The sequence below is a fragment of the Zonotrichia albicollis genome, chromosome 15, assembly GCF_047830755.1.
Source record: "Zonotrichia albicollis isolate bZonAlb1 chromosome 15, bZonAlb1.hap1, whole genome shotgun sequence".
NCBI lineage: Eukaryota > Metazoa > Chordata > Aves > Passeriformes > Passerellidae > Zonotrichia > Zonotrichia albicollis.
Window position 1 is genome coordinate 8,804,005 of NC_133833.1, and position 21,840 is coordinate 8,825,844.

The 21,840-nt window shown below is 42.1% G+C and overlaps 2 protein-coding genes across 3 annotated transcripts; one reads left to right on the forward strand and one right to left on the reverse strand.

Moving 5' to 3' along the window:
* The first annotated feature begins 2,541 nt into the window (after positions 1-2,541).
* Positions 2,542-7,460, forward strand: LECT2 (leukocyte cell derived chemotaxin 2). Its single transcript, XM_005483604.2, has 7 exons — positions 2,542-2,640; positions 3,210-3,342; positions 4,827-4,978; positions 5,491-5,661; positions 5,993-6,113; positions 6,672-6,823; positions 7,232-7,460. Exons 1-7 carry the CDS (start codon positions 2,595-2,597, stop codon positions 7,420-7,422), a joined length of 966 nt encoding a protein of 321 aa, XP_005483661.2. The 5' UTR covers positions 2,542-2,594; the 3' UTR covers positions 7,423-7,460.
* A 1,480-nt stretch (positions 7,461-8,940) lies between these two features.
* LOC102064854 (F-box/LRR-repeat protein 21) lies at positions 8,941-21,605 on the reverse strand. Of its 2 annotated transcripts, none has more exons than XM_074552052.1 (7): positions 21,447-21,605; positions 18,118-18,213; positions 16,572-16,712; positions 13,687-14,137; positions 12,822-12,944; positions 12,171-12,342; positions 8,941-11,042 (listed from the first exon to the last, which is right to left on the reverse strand). In XM_074552052.1, exons 4-7 carry the CDS (start codon positions 14,056-14,058, stop codon positions 10,399-10,401), a joined length of 1,311 nt encoding a protein of 436 aa, XP_074408153.1. In that variant the 5' UTR covers positions 14,059-14,137; positions 16,572-16,712; positions 18,118-18,213; positions 21,447-21,605; the 3' UTR covers positions 8,941-10,398. The 2 variants fall into 2 exon arrangements, with proteins under 2 accessions (XP_074408153.1, XP_074408154.1); XM_074552053.1 differs by having other exon boundaries at positions 18,118-18,239; positions 21,447-21,602.
* Between the last annotated feature and the right edge of the window lie 235 nt (positions 21,606-21,840).

Below are 21,840 nucleotides of genomic sequence, written 5' to 3' on the forward strand. Positions count from 1 at the left end.
AAAGAGGAAAAATGGGGACCTCAGAGCCTTAGTGCAAAAGAAGAGAATCAGCATTTCCCAATCTAACCCACCTGGCTGCCCTCCATTTTCATGCCTGCTTGCCACCACAGGGAAGGAAATGGTGCAAGTGCAGCTCCCAGGACTGTGCAATGCAGAGTTGTTCCATATCCTTCTGTTACTGGGTGCTCAGTGGCCAATTCATTCTTTCACAACTGCACCTACCAACTGTAAATTAACATCTCAAGCCCAACAAAAGCATCCCTTCGACTTCTGTTCTGAGCTTCCTCGTGCCCCAGGTGAGAGGTCTGCACCTGCCAGCTCACCCAGGGAAGATGGGGAAGGCACTGAGACATCCCCAATGCATCATCCTTCACTTGAAAGCTGTTTTATTGAGAGCACATTATCACAAGTGCATTAGATACATTGCAATGGCATTTTGATGTGTTTTTGAAAGACCAGAGCAAGATACAATGCTGTTAGGATCTCTTAGAGAGAAGAAATAAAAATAAATGTTGCACAGTTATGAGCAATTTGGAGTCAGCCCTGCACTCAGGAGAGATGGGAAAAAAACTGCAAAGAGCAGGCAGCTTAGAGCCATTTTACAAAGCACCAGACTGCAAAACAGAGCTCAAGGAAAACCTTCTTCAGTGTCTGTGCATCCATAACACCTCTCCTTCCTGTGCCTAGCTGCTTGGCTGCCTTTACAATAAGCCTTTCCTCCATAAGACTTCATAGAGCAGATTGAAGTGCTGCAATTCTTTCCTTGGTAAAATTTGGAGCATGTGAGTTCACAGGAGTCTATAAAAATCAGTGGTTTCTCAAGGCAGGTCTGCCCCAGGCTGAAGTTATCTAATGAGGTATTTAAAACTCTCCCACTGTAAAATGAAATAAATCAGAAATAAAATCTAGTTGAGAGAGATCATTATTGCAGAAATCCCACTGGACATGTCTCAACTGGGATTGGCCAGGCATCCCCTGAAAAAAATCTTTATTTTTAAATGGTTTTGATTGCAGTAGGGAAAGAGCTTCCAGCAGCCAGTGCAGAGCTAGCCAAGCTCAGAAACACTTTACAACCTCTCTGCTATGAAATCCTCTCTGAAAATGCCACCCATACCACCTCCCCTGCTGACTGCTGCTGCTAAGGGGAGCTGAGAGGGTTTGCAGAGAGCTTGTGTCAAATGAAGGAGAATAAGCAATGAGTGTTGTTTCTGGCAAGGATCACACAAAGCCACACATCCCATCTTTCAGTTCAGGGGTAAGCAGCATTCCCAAACCCTGAATACCCACTGAGAGCCCTTCCCAGCACATTGTGTCATTTAGCAGCCAGGCCTCCATTATATGAAGCAAATTACAACCAAAAGCCCCATCCAAACTGGACTGAAGGGACACAACTTTTACATAAATATCTGTTTGGTGGTTATGAGTGTGGAAACCACCAGCTCTTCCTGGCAGCATGGAGAAGAAAGCAGCAGGGATAAAACCAGCCAAACCACTTGTAACCCCAGGGAGGGCGAAAAGATTGTTTGGGGATTAAATATTGGCTGTAAAGAAAAGCTTGGAAACGCAAGTGAAAAATTTGTCTCCAACTGCTTGTTCCATGGAGGCTTTCAGCAAACACAATGTACAGATGCTTTTGCAAACCAGAAGTGGGGCAGAGACACATCTGTTTCTTCTCTGAATAAAATCTGTGGGACTTCTAGAGGTCTCTGTAACTTGAAATACCAAATTTCTGTGAAAGCACCATGACTCATTTAAATTTCATATTACCTGAGATACGTCTGTAAAGAAAATCTAACGCTTTTCTGAAAGATTACCAGAGACACAAAGTACAATTAGTTTATTATTTATAGTACAATAGCTGAAACCAAGAAGGTACTGAAGGCATCACTTTAAAACCTAGAATTACTGAACTCCAGGTCAGTTTTGCCTATGCAACGTGGGTTTGCAACTGTTGTTTCAGAACTTGAAGATGTTTTAATAAGTATTACACTGTTAAAACCCCAGGGTTTCAGTGAACAGACTTCATGGATTTAAGTGAACTAAACGACAATTTCAGCTGAACCAGAAAAAAAGAAATGTTTCAATTCAAAAGCATCTGTTTTCCTTGCACAAGTGAATGTTCATTAACACCAAATACTTTATGTGTTCTCAGTCACAAAGCTCTGGTGGGCACAAACACCCAGAGAAAAATGAGCAGCAAAGGACAAACTGGTGACATCCTCTCTGGAGCTTTGGCTGCCTTATCCCTCCAGCTCAATCCTCTGAACCACATTTGTGGTTCCTGCCATTTTTGGCCTAAATATGACCTTACTCCAGGAAGGGGAAGAAAAGGTGTTAAGAAACAGCTCAACCAGAGTTTCCTGAAATGTGGGGTCATTTCCATTTCTTAATGTTAAGAGCCCAATTATTTTATCCATCTTTCCCAACCAGCTTTAACAACTGTCAGAGCCTGCAGATCACCACAGTGCCCAGTATGGCAACACCAGATTGGCCAAGACAACGGATTTGTGCTTTCAAAAGCACATAAATACCTCAGGCAGCAGCTGTTCAATGTCTTTGACTGGATCAAAGAACACAGGTGACACGGCCCCAAAATGCCAGCTCTCAGCCTGGTCACTCTGGTCAGCTTGGTGTCCACTGGTGAGTTGAGATTGCTGTAATGCAGCTGGGCTTCACGGGGTTTAGGCAGGCAATAATGGGTTATTGAAATTTGCTTCAACATAAATAATGCTGAGGTTTTTCCCTCTAGTTTTATGAGGACTGATGGTAATGTGGACAGTTATGACTACTATAAAATATGGAATTAGATGTGCATTAAGAGACATATATTGCAGTAGTTGGAGCTTTCAGAAAGAATCATAAAATCATTATGGTTTGAAAAGACCTCTAAGATCATCAAGTCCAACCATCAACCCAGAACCATTAGAAAGTAAAAATAATTTATTTCACAAATTACTTTTAAACATCTTTATCTATAGCTTTGCTTTCTTTTTGGTGTATATACCTTAAATCAAGACATCAGGAAAAAATGGATCAAGTCTATAGGGCAGGTTGTAGAATGTCCTTTTACCTACAGTTTCTGAAATGACAGACTCCTCTGAGCTCATGTCTTTCCCTTTAAACACCCTGTTTAGTACCTGAACTGTTTCTGTTGCACTGGACTAAGAGCGTGGTTGAATTTTCCTGTTTTTTCTCTCTTCCTTGTGCAGTTTTCACCAAGCAGCTGGATGCACACCCGCCCCAGCAGCAGCACGGGCACTGGGCACAGATCTGCAGTGGGAACCCCACCAACCGCATCCGCGGCTGCGACAGATACGGCTGCGGCAACTTCGGCGCCGACAGGTAACACAGCTCACAGGTGACACACCTGAAGGACAGGTGACACTGCTGAGAGGTGACACAGCTGACTGACAGGTGACACTGCTGACAGGTAACACAGCTCACAGGTGACACACCTGAAGGACAGGTGACACTGCTGAGAGGTGACACAGCTGACTGACAGGTGACACTGCTGACAGGTAACACAGCTCACAGGTGACACACCTGAAGGACAGGTGACACTGCTGAGAGGTGACACTGCTGACAGGTAACACACCTGACAGGTAACACATCTGACTGACAGGTAATGCACCTGACAGGTGACACTGCTGAGAGGTGACACTGCTAACTGACAGGTAACACACCTGACTGACAGGTCACACAGCTGACTGACAGGTAACACAGCTGACAGATAACACAGCTGACAGGTGACACAGATGACAGGTGACACAGCTGACTGACAGGTGACACTGCTGACAGGTAACACATCTGACTGACAGGTAACACACCTGACAGGTGACACTGCTGACAGGTAACACACCTGACAGGTAACACAGCTCACAGGTGACACAGCTGACAGGTAACACTGCTGACAGATAACACTGCTGACAGGTAACACTGCTGACAGGTAACACAGCAAACAGATGACACAGCTGACAGGTAACACGGCTGCCTGGTCACCTTGCTTTCCTACACTAAATGTGCAGGCACCAGAAAGAGTACAGCTACACAGAGCTGACACTCAGAATGAGAGAATACTGCTGCCTGCAGACCTCTTGCTGATTTTTGGGATATTCCTTGGCAATCTTACAGAAGCACAGTGATAACCACTGCTGACAACAGATGCAGGGGTGAAGGAGCAGGATTGTTACATGAATCACAGACAGAGTAAAGGAAATGGAAGTATTTCAAGGATTTGTGTCATTTACCCTTGTTGCTTATACTCCAGAAATTTAACCAACACTCAGAAAGCTGAGTAGATATTCAATTATACAAACTAAAGATCTGTCAGCATCACTGTCTTTAAGTAAGGACCTCATACAACAACAGGTTATATTTCTCTGAAGAAATGCTTTTATATGTAGAATGACTCCCACTTTTTCTTGTCATCTCCTCTCCCCAGGCTCTAAAAGGGTTAATCTTCATTATGCAACTTTCAAATTTCTAAGTGAGAAAATGCCAGCCAAGATTCTATTTTACGTGGCACACATGTTTTTTGGGGATAAAATGGTACTTTTTCATAACAGTTTGAAATACCCCTTGAACTTGGGACAGTAAAAAATAAGCTCAAATTTTAAATTTCATCTCACTCTGAAGGTCAGAGTAATGTGAACAATTTGCAACAACAACAACAAAAACATGCTTCAAACCTGCTACTTCTGTTCAATTTCATTGCAGGTAAAAAATTTTTGCTAGACAAGCTTCAGCTTTCATCCTGCTTTAAGTGACCAACTGATACATAACATTAACCTAGAGAGATGTCCCTAATTCTGTATTTCTGCCTGCAGGCACAGTGGCAAAGGGAAGCATGCGGGTGTGGATGTCATCTGCTCTGATGGAGCCACCGTGTACGCTCCCTTCAGCGGGCAGCTCTCAGGACCCATCCGCTTCTTCCACAATGGAAATGCCATTGATGATGGAGTCCAAATCAGAGGATCAGGCAAGTAATTAACAGCAGGTGTGCTGTGAGATGTGCACAAGTAATCACTTCATTTACTTGAGCAAGGTCCCTGTGGTTCTTCAATACATGCACAGTGTTGATTAATCTTACATCCTCTCTAGTACGCTGAAATATTAGAAGACAGCACCAGCAGGATGTAGTCCTTTCCTATGCTTTTCTTGGAGAGGAGGGAAGAAAGGAGTTGAAAAACAGGTAGCAGGAAAATAACAACCCCAAATCAAAAAATAGGAAACAGTAAAAATAAAGCACCGGAAATATATCCTCAGTTTTGCTGAGAGGATGTTTTCCTGTCTCTATTTTCCAACACCCTTTTTTCCTTTTTGCCCTGGCAAATATAGTAATTTTGAGTTCACCATTGTTGGTACCTCAACTACATTTCTGCTTCATCCTTACAGTCTCCAGTGAGAGGCTGGCAGGGAATGCTGCTAGCTCACCCCAGGAGAAGATGCAGCTGATGTTTCCTGACCCTGCTTCCTCTCCCTCTCTCCCAGGTTACTGTGTGAAGCTCGTCTGCATTCACCCCATCCGGTACCACGGCCAGATCCGCAGAGGGCAACAGCTGGGGAAAATGCTGCCCATGCAAAAAGTATATCCTGGCATTATTTCTCACATCCACGTTGAGAATTGCGACCGGTCTGATCCTACTCATCTGCTTACACCTGGTAAAAAATCCCATAACAAAAAACACAACTCAGAACAAGAGTAGATTTGCACTCCAGGACCTGTGATACTCTTTTTGAAATGTTGTATTTAAAGCATTTTCTTCTATGAAATAATCCTAATCTAGAAATATTACCATCCAGTTTAGGTCTACATTCCATTTACATTTCCTAAAGAATTAGAAATTTTATGGAGAAAAATCCAACTAGAAGCATGGGATGTAATGTCAGCATGTCCTTACCTAACTGTAAATCAAACATAGTAGTTGCAAGCATGCAAATGATAAAACAATCTAGAAGTTAACTTTGATGTGCTGTGTTCTGTGTTTCAAAGATGTTCCACCACTGCCACAACGGGCCCAGGACGGGCGCTGGGCTGCAGTGTGTGCTGGGAACCCTACCAACGAGATAAGAGGCTGTGATAAGTATGGCTGTGGATACTATGGAGCTCCAAGGTAATATAGTAATTGGAGAATGTGGGGTATTGTTGTACTTCCACTGAAGTAAGAGTTAAAAATTTTGTGTAGGTCACAAAAAAATTACAGTTTTGAAGGCTTGGGTTGGACTGGAGAAACTTTTAGGCTGCCCACATTGTTCATGACACCTCTCTGCTTGGAGCTTTTTATCAGACTAAGCCATGCCTGACCTGACCTAGAGTTGGGAACACTCCTGACTCAAGTGGAGGGTTGGACTTGATGTCCTTCACACAGTCACACTTTCTGTGACTTGATGGTCTTTCAGACTCTATTTATTAGACTCTGTGGTCTAGTATTTTTATTAGACTCTATGGTCTTTATTTAAAGACCTGGAAGAAGGGCATTTTTCTCCAGCTCTAACAGGTCATCCACCCTTACATGCCACTACCTCACCTACACCTTTGCAGATCTTTCAGCCAGTTTGCTGACACTGTTTCTGCCCTAACAACTCATTTCCAGATCTCCCCATGTGCTGCCCAACCTCTCTGCAGCTCTGGGCCTGAGCAGAGGTTTCTGTAAAGATGTGTTTGCTTGCAGACGCGATGGCAAAGGGAAGCACCGGGCTGTGGATGTCATCTGTGCTGACGGGGCCACCGTGTATGCTCCCTTCTCTGGCCAGCTCTCTGGGCCTGTGAAATTCTTCCACAACGGAAATGCCATTGATGATGGAGTCCAAATCAGGGGACCAGGTACATAGCTATCTGTCATTTAACATTTCTTTGTCTTGAGCTCATGTAAGATGCGTTACCTGGCAGTTAGCCACGTAGTTTAGCCATGTTTTCTTCTATCCACTTACATTCAGAACTTTTTGCTCCTGCTACAATGCAAGTAATTGAGTTCTGCAGAATGTCTTCAAGCTTTTCCCTTTCCTACAGCACAAATTCCCATCTTGTCCTTGCCTTCCCTCTTCTACCAAGTCAATGACTCCAACCACTACCTAATTTATATGACCACAGTATTGCTGCTATTTCAGTATTTCCCCTATTGCTATCTCAGTGCAAAGGACAGGACAAACATTGTTAATATTTCTGAAATATAGTACAGAAGAACAAATGCTTCTCAGTCATCTGAGGGTTTCCCTCTTGTTTTTTCACCAGAGTTCTGTGTAAAACTGCTCTGTATCCATCCCATAAGATACAGTGGTCAAATTTCCAAGGGACAAGTCCTTGGGAGAATGTTGCCAATGCAAAGAGTATTTCCTGGGATCACATCTCATATTCACATTGAGAACTGCGACCACTCGGATCCTACAAGCAACCTTGAAAGGGGAAAAGGGCAAAGAGAATGAAATGGAAACACAGTAAATTCCAAATAAATCCATCTGAGCATCCAAAAGTTGTTTTTCTTCTCATGCACTACAGTTTATACTATCACCTACTCAATACTTTAAGCCTTACACAAGCAGTGTCTGTTGGATGGCAACAGACTCACAAAACAAAAAGAGATTTGAGTTTTTATTGGAATTTGCATTTACCAGACAATCAGGAAATTAGCAATGACTAGCTCTAAGCTTTCTCAAAGTCTGAAAAATCAGCTAAAATGCAGAGTGCTCACTCCCTCCTGTGGCAGAGAAGGCACATTCCTGTCAGCTTCTCTCCTGAGCACCAGCGGGCTTCACTTGTTCAGATCAGGGAGAACAAATGCTCTAAAAAATCCCAACATTCATCAGTGCAGGCCTATTTAACTGGAAGCTTGGAGCTGCAACAAGCTGACATTAAACAGCCACATTTGATCACCTTAAAGGTCTTTTCCAGCCTCAGTGATTCTGTGATTCGTGGCTTCACAGAAACACTGCCTTTGTGACAGGGACTGAGAGAGGGACAATATTCAGAGCAGCTTTTTAAGAGCTTCCTCCTGAACTGTAACTCTGCCACCAGTGTTTATAAATACACCAACACTGTTCTGCTGGCTAGAGAGACAGGGAGGACTCCAGGACTTCCCAATGACTCACAAGCTTTGTTCACACTCCATTTTGGGGTCTGCATGTCGAAAATCAGGTTTCAGGCACAAAGGTGAAATGACAATGACTAATTTGCCATGCTCCAATCTCTCCCAAGGCTTGTCACATCCACTGCTTCTAGCAGGAGAGAACCCCAAGAGGACACAGTGCAACAGATGGATGAGTCTAGTGCATGGGTTAAACCACTTTATTACATTTCCATTTGAAGCAAACCACACATCTTGAACCAAATACTGTTTGGAAATATTTCAGTTTTGTGTTTAAATTATAATCCCCTGGATTATGGAAGTGCTCAGCTCACAGCCTCTACCAACCAGAGTCATAGAGATGCTTCTTACCTGTGCAACAGGCACTAAAGCATTACTGACTCAGGTGTGTGTAACCTTGAATCCTTGGGCTTCCAGCTGGGAACAAATGTGTCCAAGAAAAGTGTGGTTTAACCCTTGAGCTGCTGTTTTGTGGAAATGGGGAAGAAACTCACTTATTCTCTGCTGTAAATGCACTGGTTCTAGCTGGGGTAGTTCCTTTGCTTCACAGGAGTAGAATGGAGCTGTGGATTTGTACTGGAACTGGTACCATGGGGATGTTTTTGCTGTAGCTGAGCAGTGCCTACAGAGCCCAGCCCTGCCCTGTGTCCTGCACTGCCCCAGCAGGCAGGAGGCTGAGGGTGCCCAGCCTGAGGTGACAGGGACAGGACAGCTGAGGCCAGCTGACCCAAGGGACATTCCATACTGTGTGACATCAGGCTCAGCATATAAAGCTGGGGGAAGGTGGAGGAAGGGGGTGTTTGTGTTTGTGGGGGATGGAGCCCTGCTTTCCTGGACATGGCTGACGGAAGTGGTGAGTGGATTCCCTGCCTGTGTGGCTCTTCCTTTACTATTAAACTCCTTATGTCCAGCCATGAGTTTTCTCACTTTTACCTTCTGATTCTCTCCCCCATCCCTCTGGCTGTGAGGGGCTCAGCTCACAGCCAGGGTTAAGCCATGACAGTGACAACCACCACCAGCAAATTCGTGTAGACTTCTCATTATCAACAGGAAGATGCAACAAGTGTGGCACCAAAATCATTACAGCAAAAATTTATATACAATGCATTGAAGTTTACAGTGTGCAAAATGTTAACACAAAAATACATACTCTAATTTACACCAACTCACCATGTCTTTCCCCTTTTAAGAAAATAAATATAATACAATCTGTCTCAAAAAACAATTAATAGCAACAAGTATTAAACAGTCCTGAATTAAATATTTCAGGATTACTTTCAGCAAGCCTTTCTCCAGAAATCAGGGCTTACACAAAGCTCTGGAAGAAACAGGTGAGATTTCTACAGTCCATTTAGTCCTCCAAGTGACAATTTTAAGTGCTATAAATTCTTGATTCCAAACAGAAATTGATCAAAGACAATTGTATTGCCTTTGATCTTTCCTTCTTACCAGCTACATTTATAAAATCTTTCTTAGCAATGAAAGCATGGAACAGCATTCAGACATCAGTCTTTGATTACAGACTTGAGCCCAAATCCAAAGCTATTCCTTATTGTCCTGACAGCTTCCAAAGTGCTTTATTACTCACTCAAGCAATCAATCTAGAACCAAACTTATAATCAGTAATTTGAACAAAATCTCTTTTTCATCCTTTTAGCTCATAAGACAAAAACAACATACTGTACAATGCATTCTCTAGTTTCTGTAATTTGACAAAATTACTTAAAGTGCAATTTAGAGCTGGAAAATTTCTTGTAGGCATAAGCTTATTAACATTTTATTATACTGCCATGAATTTAAGCTATATCTGATTAACCTGGGATAGTGTATTTTAATATACAAGCTTTTACAATTAAAACATGAATTATTTAAAAAATAGCTATATAAAACATCATGACAAATAATACTGTACTCAAAATTCTATCCAGCCTTCCACAGATATATTTCCTAAAGGAAAATAGCTTCTCTTCTGACTAGATCAGAAAGAGTAAACAAAGACATAAAAAAACCCAAAAACCCAAACCCACTTGAAAGTAAACGGAATGTTTAAACTGAAGCTCAGAGAAGCCAAAATTCATTGAAGTTTGAAGCACCTGTAAACCACAGACATACTTTCAGAACCGTTAAGTACACTTAAATCTATTTTCTATTTCAATATATAATTAATATTTTAGAGTGTTTTGCTGTTAGTCTAACAGACGTTTTCTCAAGGAAGAAAAACTCAAATCTGGAAGAAAATTTTCACATTTGATTTTTAAATTTTTTATTTGCATAGAAAGCAGCACCCCCATCCCACCATTTTATCCACACAGAGAATTTACCACGTGGGCATCATATCAGGAAACCACATTCTGCCAAGGTGTTTGGAGACTTCCAGATGGAGCCGATCCAAGCTGTAATCACTATCTGGAATCAGCACCTCCTCCATGATGGAAAGCTGAGTAAGCCTGCCCCCACACATCTTGACAAATTCAATAAAACCTCTGCAGGTGACCTCACACTCCCCCAGCCCCATGGCAGTCAGGTTCTTGCAGCGCTCAGCGATCTGGATCAGTTCATCATCCAGGGGCTGGAGCCCATTGGCGCACACGACCAGCTCGATCAGCCGGGGGCAGTTCATGCCAATGCGGCCCAGCATGGCCTTGCTGACTGCACGGCCGAAGTACAGGTGTGTGACAGGCGTTTCCTCTCTGAAGAAAGCATCAAATTCATCTTCATACAAGAAGAAATACATGACAATGTTGACTTTGGGGGAGTGTTTAACAAGAGCGTCCCAGCTTTGTTTTTTAATGGTGTGAAATTGAACTTGGCCGGGATTTTCACTCACGACGTCAATGCGAAGGTGTTCCAGATCAACGTGCTTTTCACTGGAAAGAGCCAGCAGCAGTTCATCACTTAATATGTAGTAGTTCAAAGCCAGCTCCTTGAGTCCATGGCACTGATCAGCCACACAAAGAATACCTGAGGAACAAAAAAAATTCACTCTCTAAAATAAAAAGTGAATATAAGCACAGCTGTTCTCTGTAAAGCTGGCTTGAGTTTTCATGCTTATATCCAAACCCCATGAAATACCCAAGTTCCAGGTATCCACAACCTTTAAAGTTCTGGCCCTTAACACTTTACAGTAAAAGTTACACAAGTCACATTCATCCTGAACCTGCATATCTCCTTTCTGCCCCTCCCTGTGCAGAATTTCCTCAGCTATGAAGAAGCAACTGAAATCCCATCAGATTCAGCTGAAGTTGCTGCCATTCCCTTCCCTAATACTCATTCCTTCAAATTTCAACTATTTAAATCACCACCACCCAGTTTAACAGCTAAACCTTCTGTGAATTAACATCTAAGTAATGTTAACTCCTCCTAATCTGCAGGAATATGAAGAACACAGATAAAGCCATCTTTTGTGGACTCCAGAAAAGAACAAATGAACAGACCAGACCCAGACTCCTTTTTCCTAGCACTAAGGAGAAAGGAAAGTGAGAAGGGATCCTGAAGCCCTTTGAAATTTCAGCAAGGCTGTATTCTGAAGTGAGTCCTTCACCAACCCATGAGGAAGTCACCAGTCCCAGATCTGGACACACGAGGGCACTGTGGAAGCTGAAACACTCACAGTCTAACACCACAGGTTTCTGAAATTTGTACACACTCTCAGCACCTTGCAAAACAATTACTGACAACTGTTATAACCTCCTTTATCCCACCAAGCAGTGGCTGATTCATGGATCAGGGATTCCCACAGAACACCAGTTAGTTAAGTTTACAGATCTGCACACACATTAAGGAGCATCCATTAGGTTACCCTCACATGGAAAGCAATGAACATCACATCCTTTCAGCAGGTGTGAAAGGCTTGCACTAATTTTGAAGGCCTCAAGGCCTATCATCAGAGGCAGCAAAGCAGCTGGAGAAAATGAAAAAATATCCCCAGGATTCCAGAAGATGCAGTCAAGTGAGCAGCACCCCCACATTCATCAACCCAACTTATTCACTAACAATCACTTTCTTCTTCACCTTCCAACTGTCCAAACTCAAGACTTAGTCAATTATATTTTTTTACAGCTCCATTTTTCACATGCATTCAGTACTCACCAGCAGGTGAAACATGAGGACAGCTGCTCATTTTTAGTAGTTTTAGAGTATCACTGTTGTTAGCAACAAGAACCTTCAAGGAAGGATCATCAAGGGGTGTGTCATCAATCTTGATTGATGATAATGACTTAGAGTTCACAAAAACTACTGTCAGTGCTGATGCAAAATGAGCCTATTTAGAGAAATTGAAAGAGGGAAAAAATTCTATAATAAGATGAGCAAAACTTCAGGGCTTTGACCTCACATTCAACACAGAAAGTACAAAAATTAACACTTCCCATGGATCCCCTTTTTCATGGAACAAAGAATTATTTCAACGTAAACAGAGGGGATCTTTGTTTAAAAACATGCTGCTGCATGTGACAAAATTAACCTTACACTCATTATTTATCTACTCTGATTTATCATTTCACTGTAATACATTGATAACTACAAGGGTAACTGGATACAACGATGAGCCCGAAGTATCTGGAGTTTTTCTGCAGAAAAAAAAAATGCCCTTTATTTTCCAGAAACTAATTTTTCTGTTATTACAATGTAACTAGAGACTGTTTCATAAAATTGCCATCAACTTAAGAACAGAACATAAGGAAAGCTGAAGTGGTTTAAAAGTGAATTAAGAAATGCTAGTTACAGTTTGTAAAACTTTACCTTAGAGACATTCATGAAGCTTGGTTTTGCTGTAGAGATCAAACCTAGTGTCTTGATAGAACAGTTCACCAACTGAGAAAGGATGTCACAGGCTGCTTCTGCTGACTCAGTACTACTATCAACCTGTAAAAGCAATTTAAAAATAGTGAAGTCATTCTGCAGTATTATTTAGAAAACAGCACCATGGATACCCAAGACTGCAGATTCCACATCTACTCAGCTCCTGATTGCAATCATCACAGGCACAAAGTGCAACACTGACTGAAAATTTCAAGACCAGAAAGAGTTCAGGGAAGTTACTACTAGAAAATTTTTCTGAGTATGACTGCTGGGTAATTCTAGTATGAACACAAACCTTAGACCTAAGTCTTGTCTTCAAATAACCTCATGTTACTGCAATACTGTAACACTACTGATGCTACAATAAAGTGATATGTATGCATTTTTTAAAATGCCAGTTTTTAGAGATCAAAAAAGACTTGACAAAGTCCTTGCTCCAGCAAATGAATCTATTTTATCTACATGGACAACACCTTTGCATCTTCATAAATAAATAAATAAATAAATCTAAATAATGAACTGATTCAAAATTCATAAGCCTGAAGAATAACTTTGAACAAATCTCTTATTCTGCCTCACCTTCCACCTCTGTTTTGCACCACATCCACTATTTCTTAATTCTGCAGAGGTTAGAGTGTACAAAATTGGATGAAACTGTCTGCATGTGTGAAAATAAAACGTTGCAGTAGTTGCATTTTTAAACACAAGGCTTGCCAGGTACGAGCCTTAAGGCAGCTGACACAGAAGAGCTGCATCCCTCGTGCTCAGTGACGTGCCACTGACCCACAGCTCAGCCACAGCTTACCTTGAAGCTGACGTACTGCAGATGGTCAGCGTGCCTCTTGATAATCTGCTGAATGAGATCTGGATGTGTAGACTTTAAGTAAGAAGTGGCTGGCTGGCTAAGTTCAAATTCAAATCTCCTCCAGAGATCTGGGATGTGGAAAACTTCATTCCACCTTCGACAAACAGAAGATGCCCTGGCTCTATCCACTAAAGTCAGGAACTGAAAAACACGCAGGATCACGTGGTGTGGAAGGCTGCCCCAGTCCATCGAGGTGCACGGCTCGGATTCCCCAAACCCTGAGCCACATAAACTAGTTTTCTGTTTTTTGCTTGTCTGTGATGTTCCAGGAGCTTCAGTTCCAGCCACCACCTTCTGCCCAGCTCTCTTCATGGTGAAAGTTTCAGAATGTAACAATCCAAGGTATTCAAACTACACAGGTATTCTGAAAGGTCTCACGTGCAACAGGTCTCTAGAAAAACACAGAATATTATGGGAGGAAGGGAGAAAGGCCAGTGGAAACACAGTAAGCAATAACAACTTAGGAACATTCACATACAGCACATTATTTTGAAAAGAAGCATATCCATATGTCAATATCCAGGGCACAGATATTGGCAAGGACCTTCTCTTTCAATACCTGTTCTTTTGTACAACTTGGATGATGTTACTTTAGAGAACTTGGACTTGTTAATTTACCAAGTGTAGTTTCATGTGGTAGTATTTTATAGTACATAAAGCATTTTGTAGGGATCAAGAAGAATTTAAAAGCAATTTAATTCAGAAGTAGAAAATGAGATTGTTTAAATTTAAACTCAGTTGACAAACTATGGAATCTACTCATGACCTCTAAAAAAGGTTTATCAACTAAAAAACCTAACTCATAAACTCCTTTTTTAAACACAGTCACGTTCAGAAGTCAGAAAAGTTTTGCCCACCTTCCTCAGTGTGCTTTTTTTCCAAATAATGTCAAGCAGAGCAAAGTGTCTGCATAACTAACAGTAAAAAACTTCAGAGGCCATTTATCAAAGCAGGGCAAAGTAACTGAGCTCCACATGCTGTTTTTCAGCAGGAAAAGGACAATGACCTTGGAAATCAGCAAACTGCACAGACCTGCTTCAGCAAGGGACATCTGCCTCATGAGCCAGAGCTCAGAAGAGCACTATAATAAAAAAGCTCTGCTTTCACAGGCTGAAGCAGTAGAACCTAACCAAGTCCATGCTAGACTGAATTCTGTTGCTCAATTTTCAACAACTGGCTTTGCCACTTCATTTTAGTAGAAGTTGAAGGCCCTTCTCCCATGTCCCACTAACCAGATGTTCATCCAGACCTTCTCTCTTCCCAACCTGTGTGAAGTGAGTATTCTCAAACCAGGCATTTTTCAAGAAAGAACAGAGCCTATTATCTATTTCTACTGAACAAACTTCCATGGCAACCCCCACAGCTTGCTTTTTCTGGACTTAAAATTTTCCCTAGAATCTTTATTATGGAGGGGAGGGAGAAAGGAAGAAAAAAAACCACCCACAAATCTGTGTATTGCAAAAACAGCTGCCAAAATACATACTAACCTATCAAAAATTTACCTGGCATTTTCCCCAATCTATAAAACCTGATCTGTTTGGCTCATGAGTGTCTGATAAACTCAGTTTTTATGAAAAAAAGCATGTGCATTCTTTGAGAAAGAAAAATGCAGCCAATTTATTAGGGACTGTTCATATAACCAGCTTTACTACTGCTTGACTTCCTGACAAATTATCTCAATCATCAAGGGATTTATTTTAGCAGTTCTTATACATATTCACCCAGTCTATTTAAATTTCCATCAGCAATATATGCAGACAGATAAGCCAGCAACACTCTTTAAATTATATTAAATAATAGTTTTTCTTCCCTGAGTAGACATGTGGCTTACACTAATAGTGTTACTAATGTAATGAAGATGCAGGCTCAGCATGAATAAACATTTTGCTATTAGACCATCAAGTTGTCATCTACACAACCACGTTTTATGATTTTATGACTTTAGACTACTTTAAGTCACACAACAAATGGGCATTCCAAACCATTAAGTGTGGATGTAGTAATTAACCATTACAAAACTCTCTCTTACAGTTGATCACAGCCTTGCTAAATTTAGCAAAGGCTAAATACCTTTGAGTCAAATACACCTGCTGCTTGTTTTTCTTCCTCCCTACTTCAGAGGATTTATAGACTTGGATGTTTACTAAAACAAAACTCCAGAACAAAAAAATGAAATTGAACAAATGCTATTGTTTGAGAAGCTTCTCCTTGCTACTGCTGTTCCCATGCAGATCTACACATCTTAGTTAAAGATCAGTCTCTGATAAAAACGGTAATTTCTCCTATCTTACTTGAAACTTTCTTGAACTTCAGGGGTGCTGATTTGGCTCCCCCAGGGAAGCTCTGACATTTGAGAACAACCAGAAAGGGCATTTCCCTAAAGCACAGGTCAAGCCACAGACCAGAAGCAGCACTCCAGATGTAGGAAGAGATGTAAGCATAGTATTGCTGATATACACAGCATCTATGCTCTGCCTGCTGGAATTTGGCCAGAACTTGTTCTTGATGCTACAGCCTTTAGAAACTGCTGTCTCCAGAATTTCTAGGTTTAGAATTCTACACTACAGTCCTTTATATCTAGAAAAATTAATTCCTATTACTCAGTGTGGGATGCAAAGCCAGAAAAAGGTTCCATTGGTTATGCATTGTACGAAGCCGCAATATTTACTGCAAAAATAAGAATCCTGATTTCATTCTGAATCCTTGTGAACAGTATATATTTTAAAACACAACTGAAATTGGCTAAATGTCAGTCCCTTGTGATATAATCCAGGCAGCATTCAAATGAGAGATTTACACACACACACACACACACACAGCCCTACCTCCAAAGAATGTGGAGGCTCCTGTCAAGTTACCAGCACCTTTCTGGTATCTGAACATCCATCCCACTCTTGAGTCATCCTGTATGTGTGCATGGATTCCTTAACCAGAAGGCAGGGATGGGTCCCAGAAGATGAACTGACCTGTGAAGCCACCAACCAAAGAAAAACTGTTCTGCAGTGTCTGGGAAAGCCATAGGAAAGACTGACATCAATTTGGAACAGAGACTGAGACAAACAGAACCCACTGCTCTGAGGGCAGATGTGGAAGCAGAGCAACAGAATGTAACAAGCACATCAGTGTTACCAAACATTATCTGAAAAACACCATTTAACTAAGGGGAAGGTGTAACTGTTGGCAAAAAAATAGCTTTTGTATTATCTACAGTTTTAGTCACATAAGCACTCTTTTGCAACACAGATACACCTCTGAATTCTCGAGTATTACCCAAAGAAAACTACAAACCTTGAAAACAAATGTTTAACTTTTTTCAGCCTATATACAGGTTATAATTTTTCAGTCTATGCCAAAACCATGTGAATCAAAAGTTATACTTAAAGACAGGACCTCTGATACTGTGACATTTGAGGATCCTTGATGTTAAACTTTACTGACTTTTACTCCAAAAGTATGCTTACTGTACCATGATAATCTTGGCAGTAAACAAACAATATTGGCTAATTAAACCGTATCTAGAAAAAAATATATCAATAATGTACAAATATCCTCCCACAAACTAATGAAAAAACCATCCTGTGTCTTGATATGACAGAGTATCTCGGCGCACTATGAGAAAATAGACCCAAACCCCCCCATATCCAGTTACCAATTTTACATTAGCTGAAGATGCTCTAATGGAAAGCTACAAGAACAGCAACACCCACCTCACTAAATCATGACACATTGTAAAAACAGAAGATGTTTACCAGGTATTGTGTTCAACCAGTAATAACACCTAGATAAATCTTCCAATGCTGAACTTCTCTATTTTTCTTTAAAAATTGGACAAGACTCTTGATTTCCCCAGATCATATAATCATCTTTAGAAAAACTACCAGTTAATATCAGTTTTATAGATGCCAAGCTTAACAAAGGTGTAGTATACACTATTTAGGAATGTATGAGAAGCAGCCCCCATCTTCCACACAAAATCAAACTCAAGTACTGCAATCTGTGCAAGTAATGCTGCTGCTCAGCTCACACACAGAAAATTTAGAGCTGAGTAGTCATGCTTGTCTATAAAGAGAAAGCTGATACTCATTAGTAAATCTGTTTGTGGGAGGCACCTGAAGAAATCTGTCATTTATGGTGGCCTTGTATTGCACAGCCTGCAAGTATCACATGTTCTCTCTCCTGTGAAGTGAGCAGAGTCTGTACAGCACCAGAATTAATTTCCATAAGTACTGTCAGAGTCTAACAAATGAAAGGTTTATAATGCCACATATAAACAGCATGCTTAAATAACATTATACACTGAGATGCAATTTAAAGATTCAAAGAGAAGTGTATGACGTTTATAAATCACATACTTTGAAACAACTTTCTTACCTAAAGAATTGTTCCAAGTTACAATAGGCAATAAATGAGTGAACGGAGGCAGCTGCAGCCATGGGGCACTCACATGCATCTGTCTGCTTTCCCCTCCTGTCCAGATAAAAGGCCATAAAAACCTGTGTTAGTTTTGAAAAAAAATATTTCATATTACATCCAATGCAAAAATGATGGGGAAACACGTTGACATCGATTTATTAATTTTCTTGCTTTTGTAAAGGAGCTTGAGGGGGTCATCTTAACACAAGGTAGCTTATCCCACAACGCAAATATTATCACTGAAAGAAACATAAGATCCGATTAAGTATAAAAGTGATGGGAAACAAATGTTGCAACTGCATTTACATTTCCTGGTCAACAGTACTGTAAACAGCAAGTTATTCAGTATTTGCATTATCATTATCACTACTAGTGAATCTTGATAAACAACACCATAGCTACCAAAGTAATCTAAGAGTCATGAAAAACAGAGGAAAAAAACCCACCCAAATGTTTTTTCCTGCCTTGTTCCCTTCTGTGGCCAGGCTGTCCAATGGCCTGTGATGAGCACAGAGGCCACATGGCTCAGCTCCCCAGCACAAACGTGCACAGCCCGGGCCTGGCTGCAGTCACACGGCAGGAGCTGCTCCCGACAACAACAGAGCTCCCAGCCCGCAGCCACCTCCCTGTTTACGAGCTCCTGGCAGCCAGGTGACAGCCCGGGACACCCGGCCAGGTGCACCACAGGCACTGCATCGAGGGCTTCACATCAGCAGTCTCCTGCCTCCCTCCACATTGTTTTCTTTTAGTATGACATTACAGTATGCTTCTGTTTCAGTCTTCCATCATAAGTAAATATTCAAAGCTTTACCCACAGGAACATCACAAAGAAATTTGTTTTATAAAAACACAACAAAACCCTGAAATCCTTGTTGTGATAAACTTTACATTGCTTTTACACACCCCATCATGGGATGGGGGATGAGTTCCCTTGCACCTCTTCTGAACTCAGGATTTCAATGTTCTTCCCAACACCCCTCATGCAGCCACAGCCAAAAATAATTACTAATAGTAAACTGACATCTGAAAATCAAGGAAAGGACAGTAATATCCTTTTGTAATAAAAATTGTATCAAATGTAGGTAGTCAATAAAGACTACCTACAATGCTCAGCAGGCTTTTGAATTTCACAGAGATGGGACCTGTAACAGCCAAATAACCAAGAGTATCCCTGAGGAAGAGAGCTTCTCTTGAACAGACCTGTCCCAAGACCCCTCAGAAGAGAAGGAAGTTCATACTTTTACACTGCAGATAAGAACTAGCAGAATTTCAGATAGTACATTTAAAAAAAAAAAATTACTGGAAGTGACTCTTAGCAGTAAAAACATAATCAGATGTACATCCAATGTACATCTGAGTGTCTAAGGCCAAAAGAACCATCCAAAGCAATGTAAATATTAGCATATGTAAGCAGAAATGTATAAAATAAAGTATTACAGTTATCAGAGATGCAATCAAATACAAGCTTGTTATGCAAACAACAGTGAATTGTTATCTAAGGTAGTTATCCACATGATTATCAAAGATAAACAGCAGCAACACAGCCACTGAAATGAAAGACTTTGATAACTGCTGAGATGCACCAAAACTATTAATATCCTCATTTGTATAAGCAAAGTATCGAAAATTGGTGCATGCTCCCCACACAGCTCTACCTGTGATCCAGTATTTTGACAGCTGCACATTATCCTACTCAAACTACCTCAAATGCACTAAAGCCAACAGGAGTCAGAAAAAATCAAGTTAATTAACTGTTTCTGCAACTTATCCTGCCAACAGAGCTGTAAACTTCTGCTGAAATTAAGACATTAAAACCTCTCCTGTGCCATGGGGGCTTGGTGGGGGATTTGAAAAGTGGTCAGCAGTCGTTCTGTTAAACAAGCCACTACCTCCTAGGCTACATCATCAGTCCAAAAAAAGGTTTCATTACTGTAAACAAACTTATCACAGATTCAAGCCACAAAATGTAACTGCTTCCTCTGATTTCTGGATTTCCCTTCCAGTTCTTAACACCGGGACTCAACAGGAATTAATAAAACACCATAAAATCAGGTTTCTAGTAGAAACAGTAGCAACCAAACACAAATGCAGCAAAAACTGAGTTCCTGAAAAATAAAAACCCTTCCAAATAAACAAGCTGGGAAATATTCTGGGATAAACCTGGCATCTTTATCGTTAAGCTTTAACTTTCTAACACGTGGAAATTACTGTTTACGGACCTGCTTTACACGGCTGCAATACCGGTCCCATCAATCAGTGTCTCTAAAGAAATCGCAGTTCAGTGACAGCACCCGAGGCCACCCCCTCACCACGTTAAGGAACTCGGAATGCAGAGTCTGGGCAGGCAGCCCTGGAAAACTGCAGCCACTACAAATCCAACCACTGCGTGCGGTGCAAAACATAGGTGAAAAACACATTTTAAGCCAAATTCTCAGAAGATCTCGTCCTTCAGGATGGTGAGCTCAGAGATTAAGCTTTTTCTTCATCTAGGGCATACAGACTTTTAATGGGTGGCATTTTTGCTTCTGAAGAGGATTATTTAGGGTTTTTTTAATCAGTCCTTATTTTTTTCTCAAAACTGAGCCTCTGACTCAAAGGATTTAGCACATTTTTAGTACGTTTATGACAAACCCTCAGAGTTCTAAAAATAACCATATTCAGCTGAACATCTTAATGCTTGCATTAATTTTAACTCAAAAAAATACAAATGCATTGCAACTTTTAGTAGTATTTCGGTGGTGAAATTTAGATATTGGACATCTACTGATGCATTACTTTCAGAAGGAAGCTCCCCCCTGTGCCCCATGCCCAGGACCCCTCGTTTTACTCAACGCATATATGAGGCTGCACAGCTCTTTAGAAAAGCTTTCTTGTGGGTTCTCCGACACGCCCACGGCAAGAATGAAAAACAATCGTTACTTCCATAGGTTTTCTTGAAAACAATCGCTACTTCCATAGGTTTTCCTGAAACCTTCCTACCCGACTTCAACAAGCCATGGCAGCTGTTTACATGGGGAAACCAGCTCCCAGGCACCGCGCTCGGTGAGAGCCCCCGGGATGGCACAAACCCAGGGCACCGCACACCGAGCCCCTCACGAGGTTGGGCGCTCAGGTTGAATTTAAGCCTCCAGGAGCGGAATGCGCCTGTCTGTCTGTCCGTCCGTCAGTCCGTCAGTCCGCCCGTCTGTCTCCGCAACCCGGGCCGCCCCCGCGGCCTGTCCCGCACACCCCCCCCTCCCCCCGGCCACCGCGCCAGGGCCGGTCCCCGCGGCCGCCCCGCCGCTCACCGCCGCCGGTGCGCGGCTCCCTCGCAGCGTGAGGCCGGGCCGAGGCGCCGAGCAGGGGCAGAGCAGGGCCAGCACCGCGCTCAGCCCGCAGCGCCCGGGACACGCCGAGGGCGGAGCCGCGGCCCCGCCGCCCCAGCGCAGGCGCCGGGCGAGGCCGCGGGCGGCGGGCACGTGATGACGGCGGCGCCATTTCGCGCCCGGCGCCCTCGGCCCGCGCTAAAATGGGGGGGCCGAGGTGTGGGCCTGGGGCCAGCGGTGACAGCCCCGCATGGATGGGGGCTGCTCCTGGCCCTCAGAGCAGGAGGCGGTTGGTTCCCCCTCACTAGGCCTCCATCTCAGAGCCACACAGTCACTTAGGTTGGAAATAACTCTGCCATCATTGAGTCCAATCTGT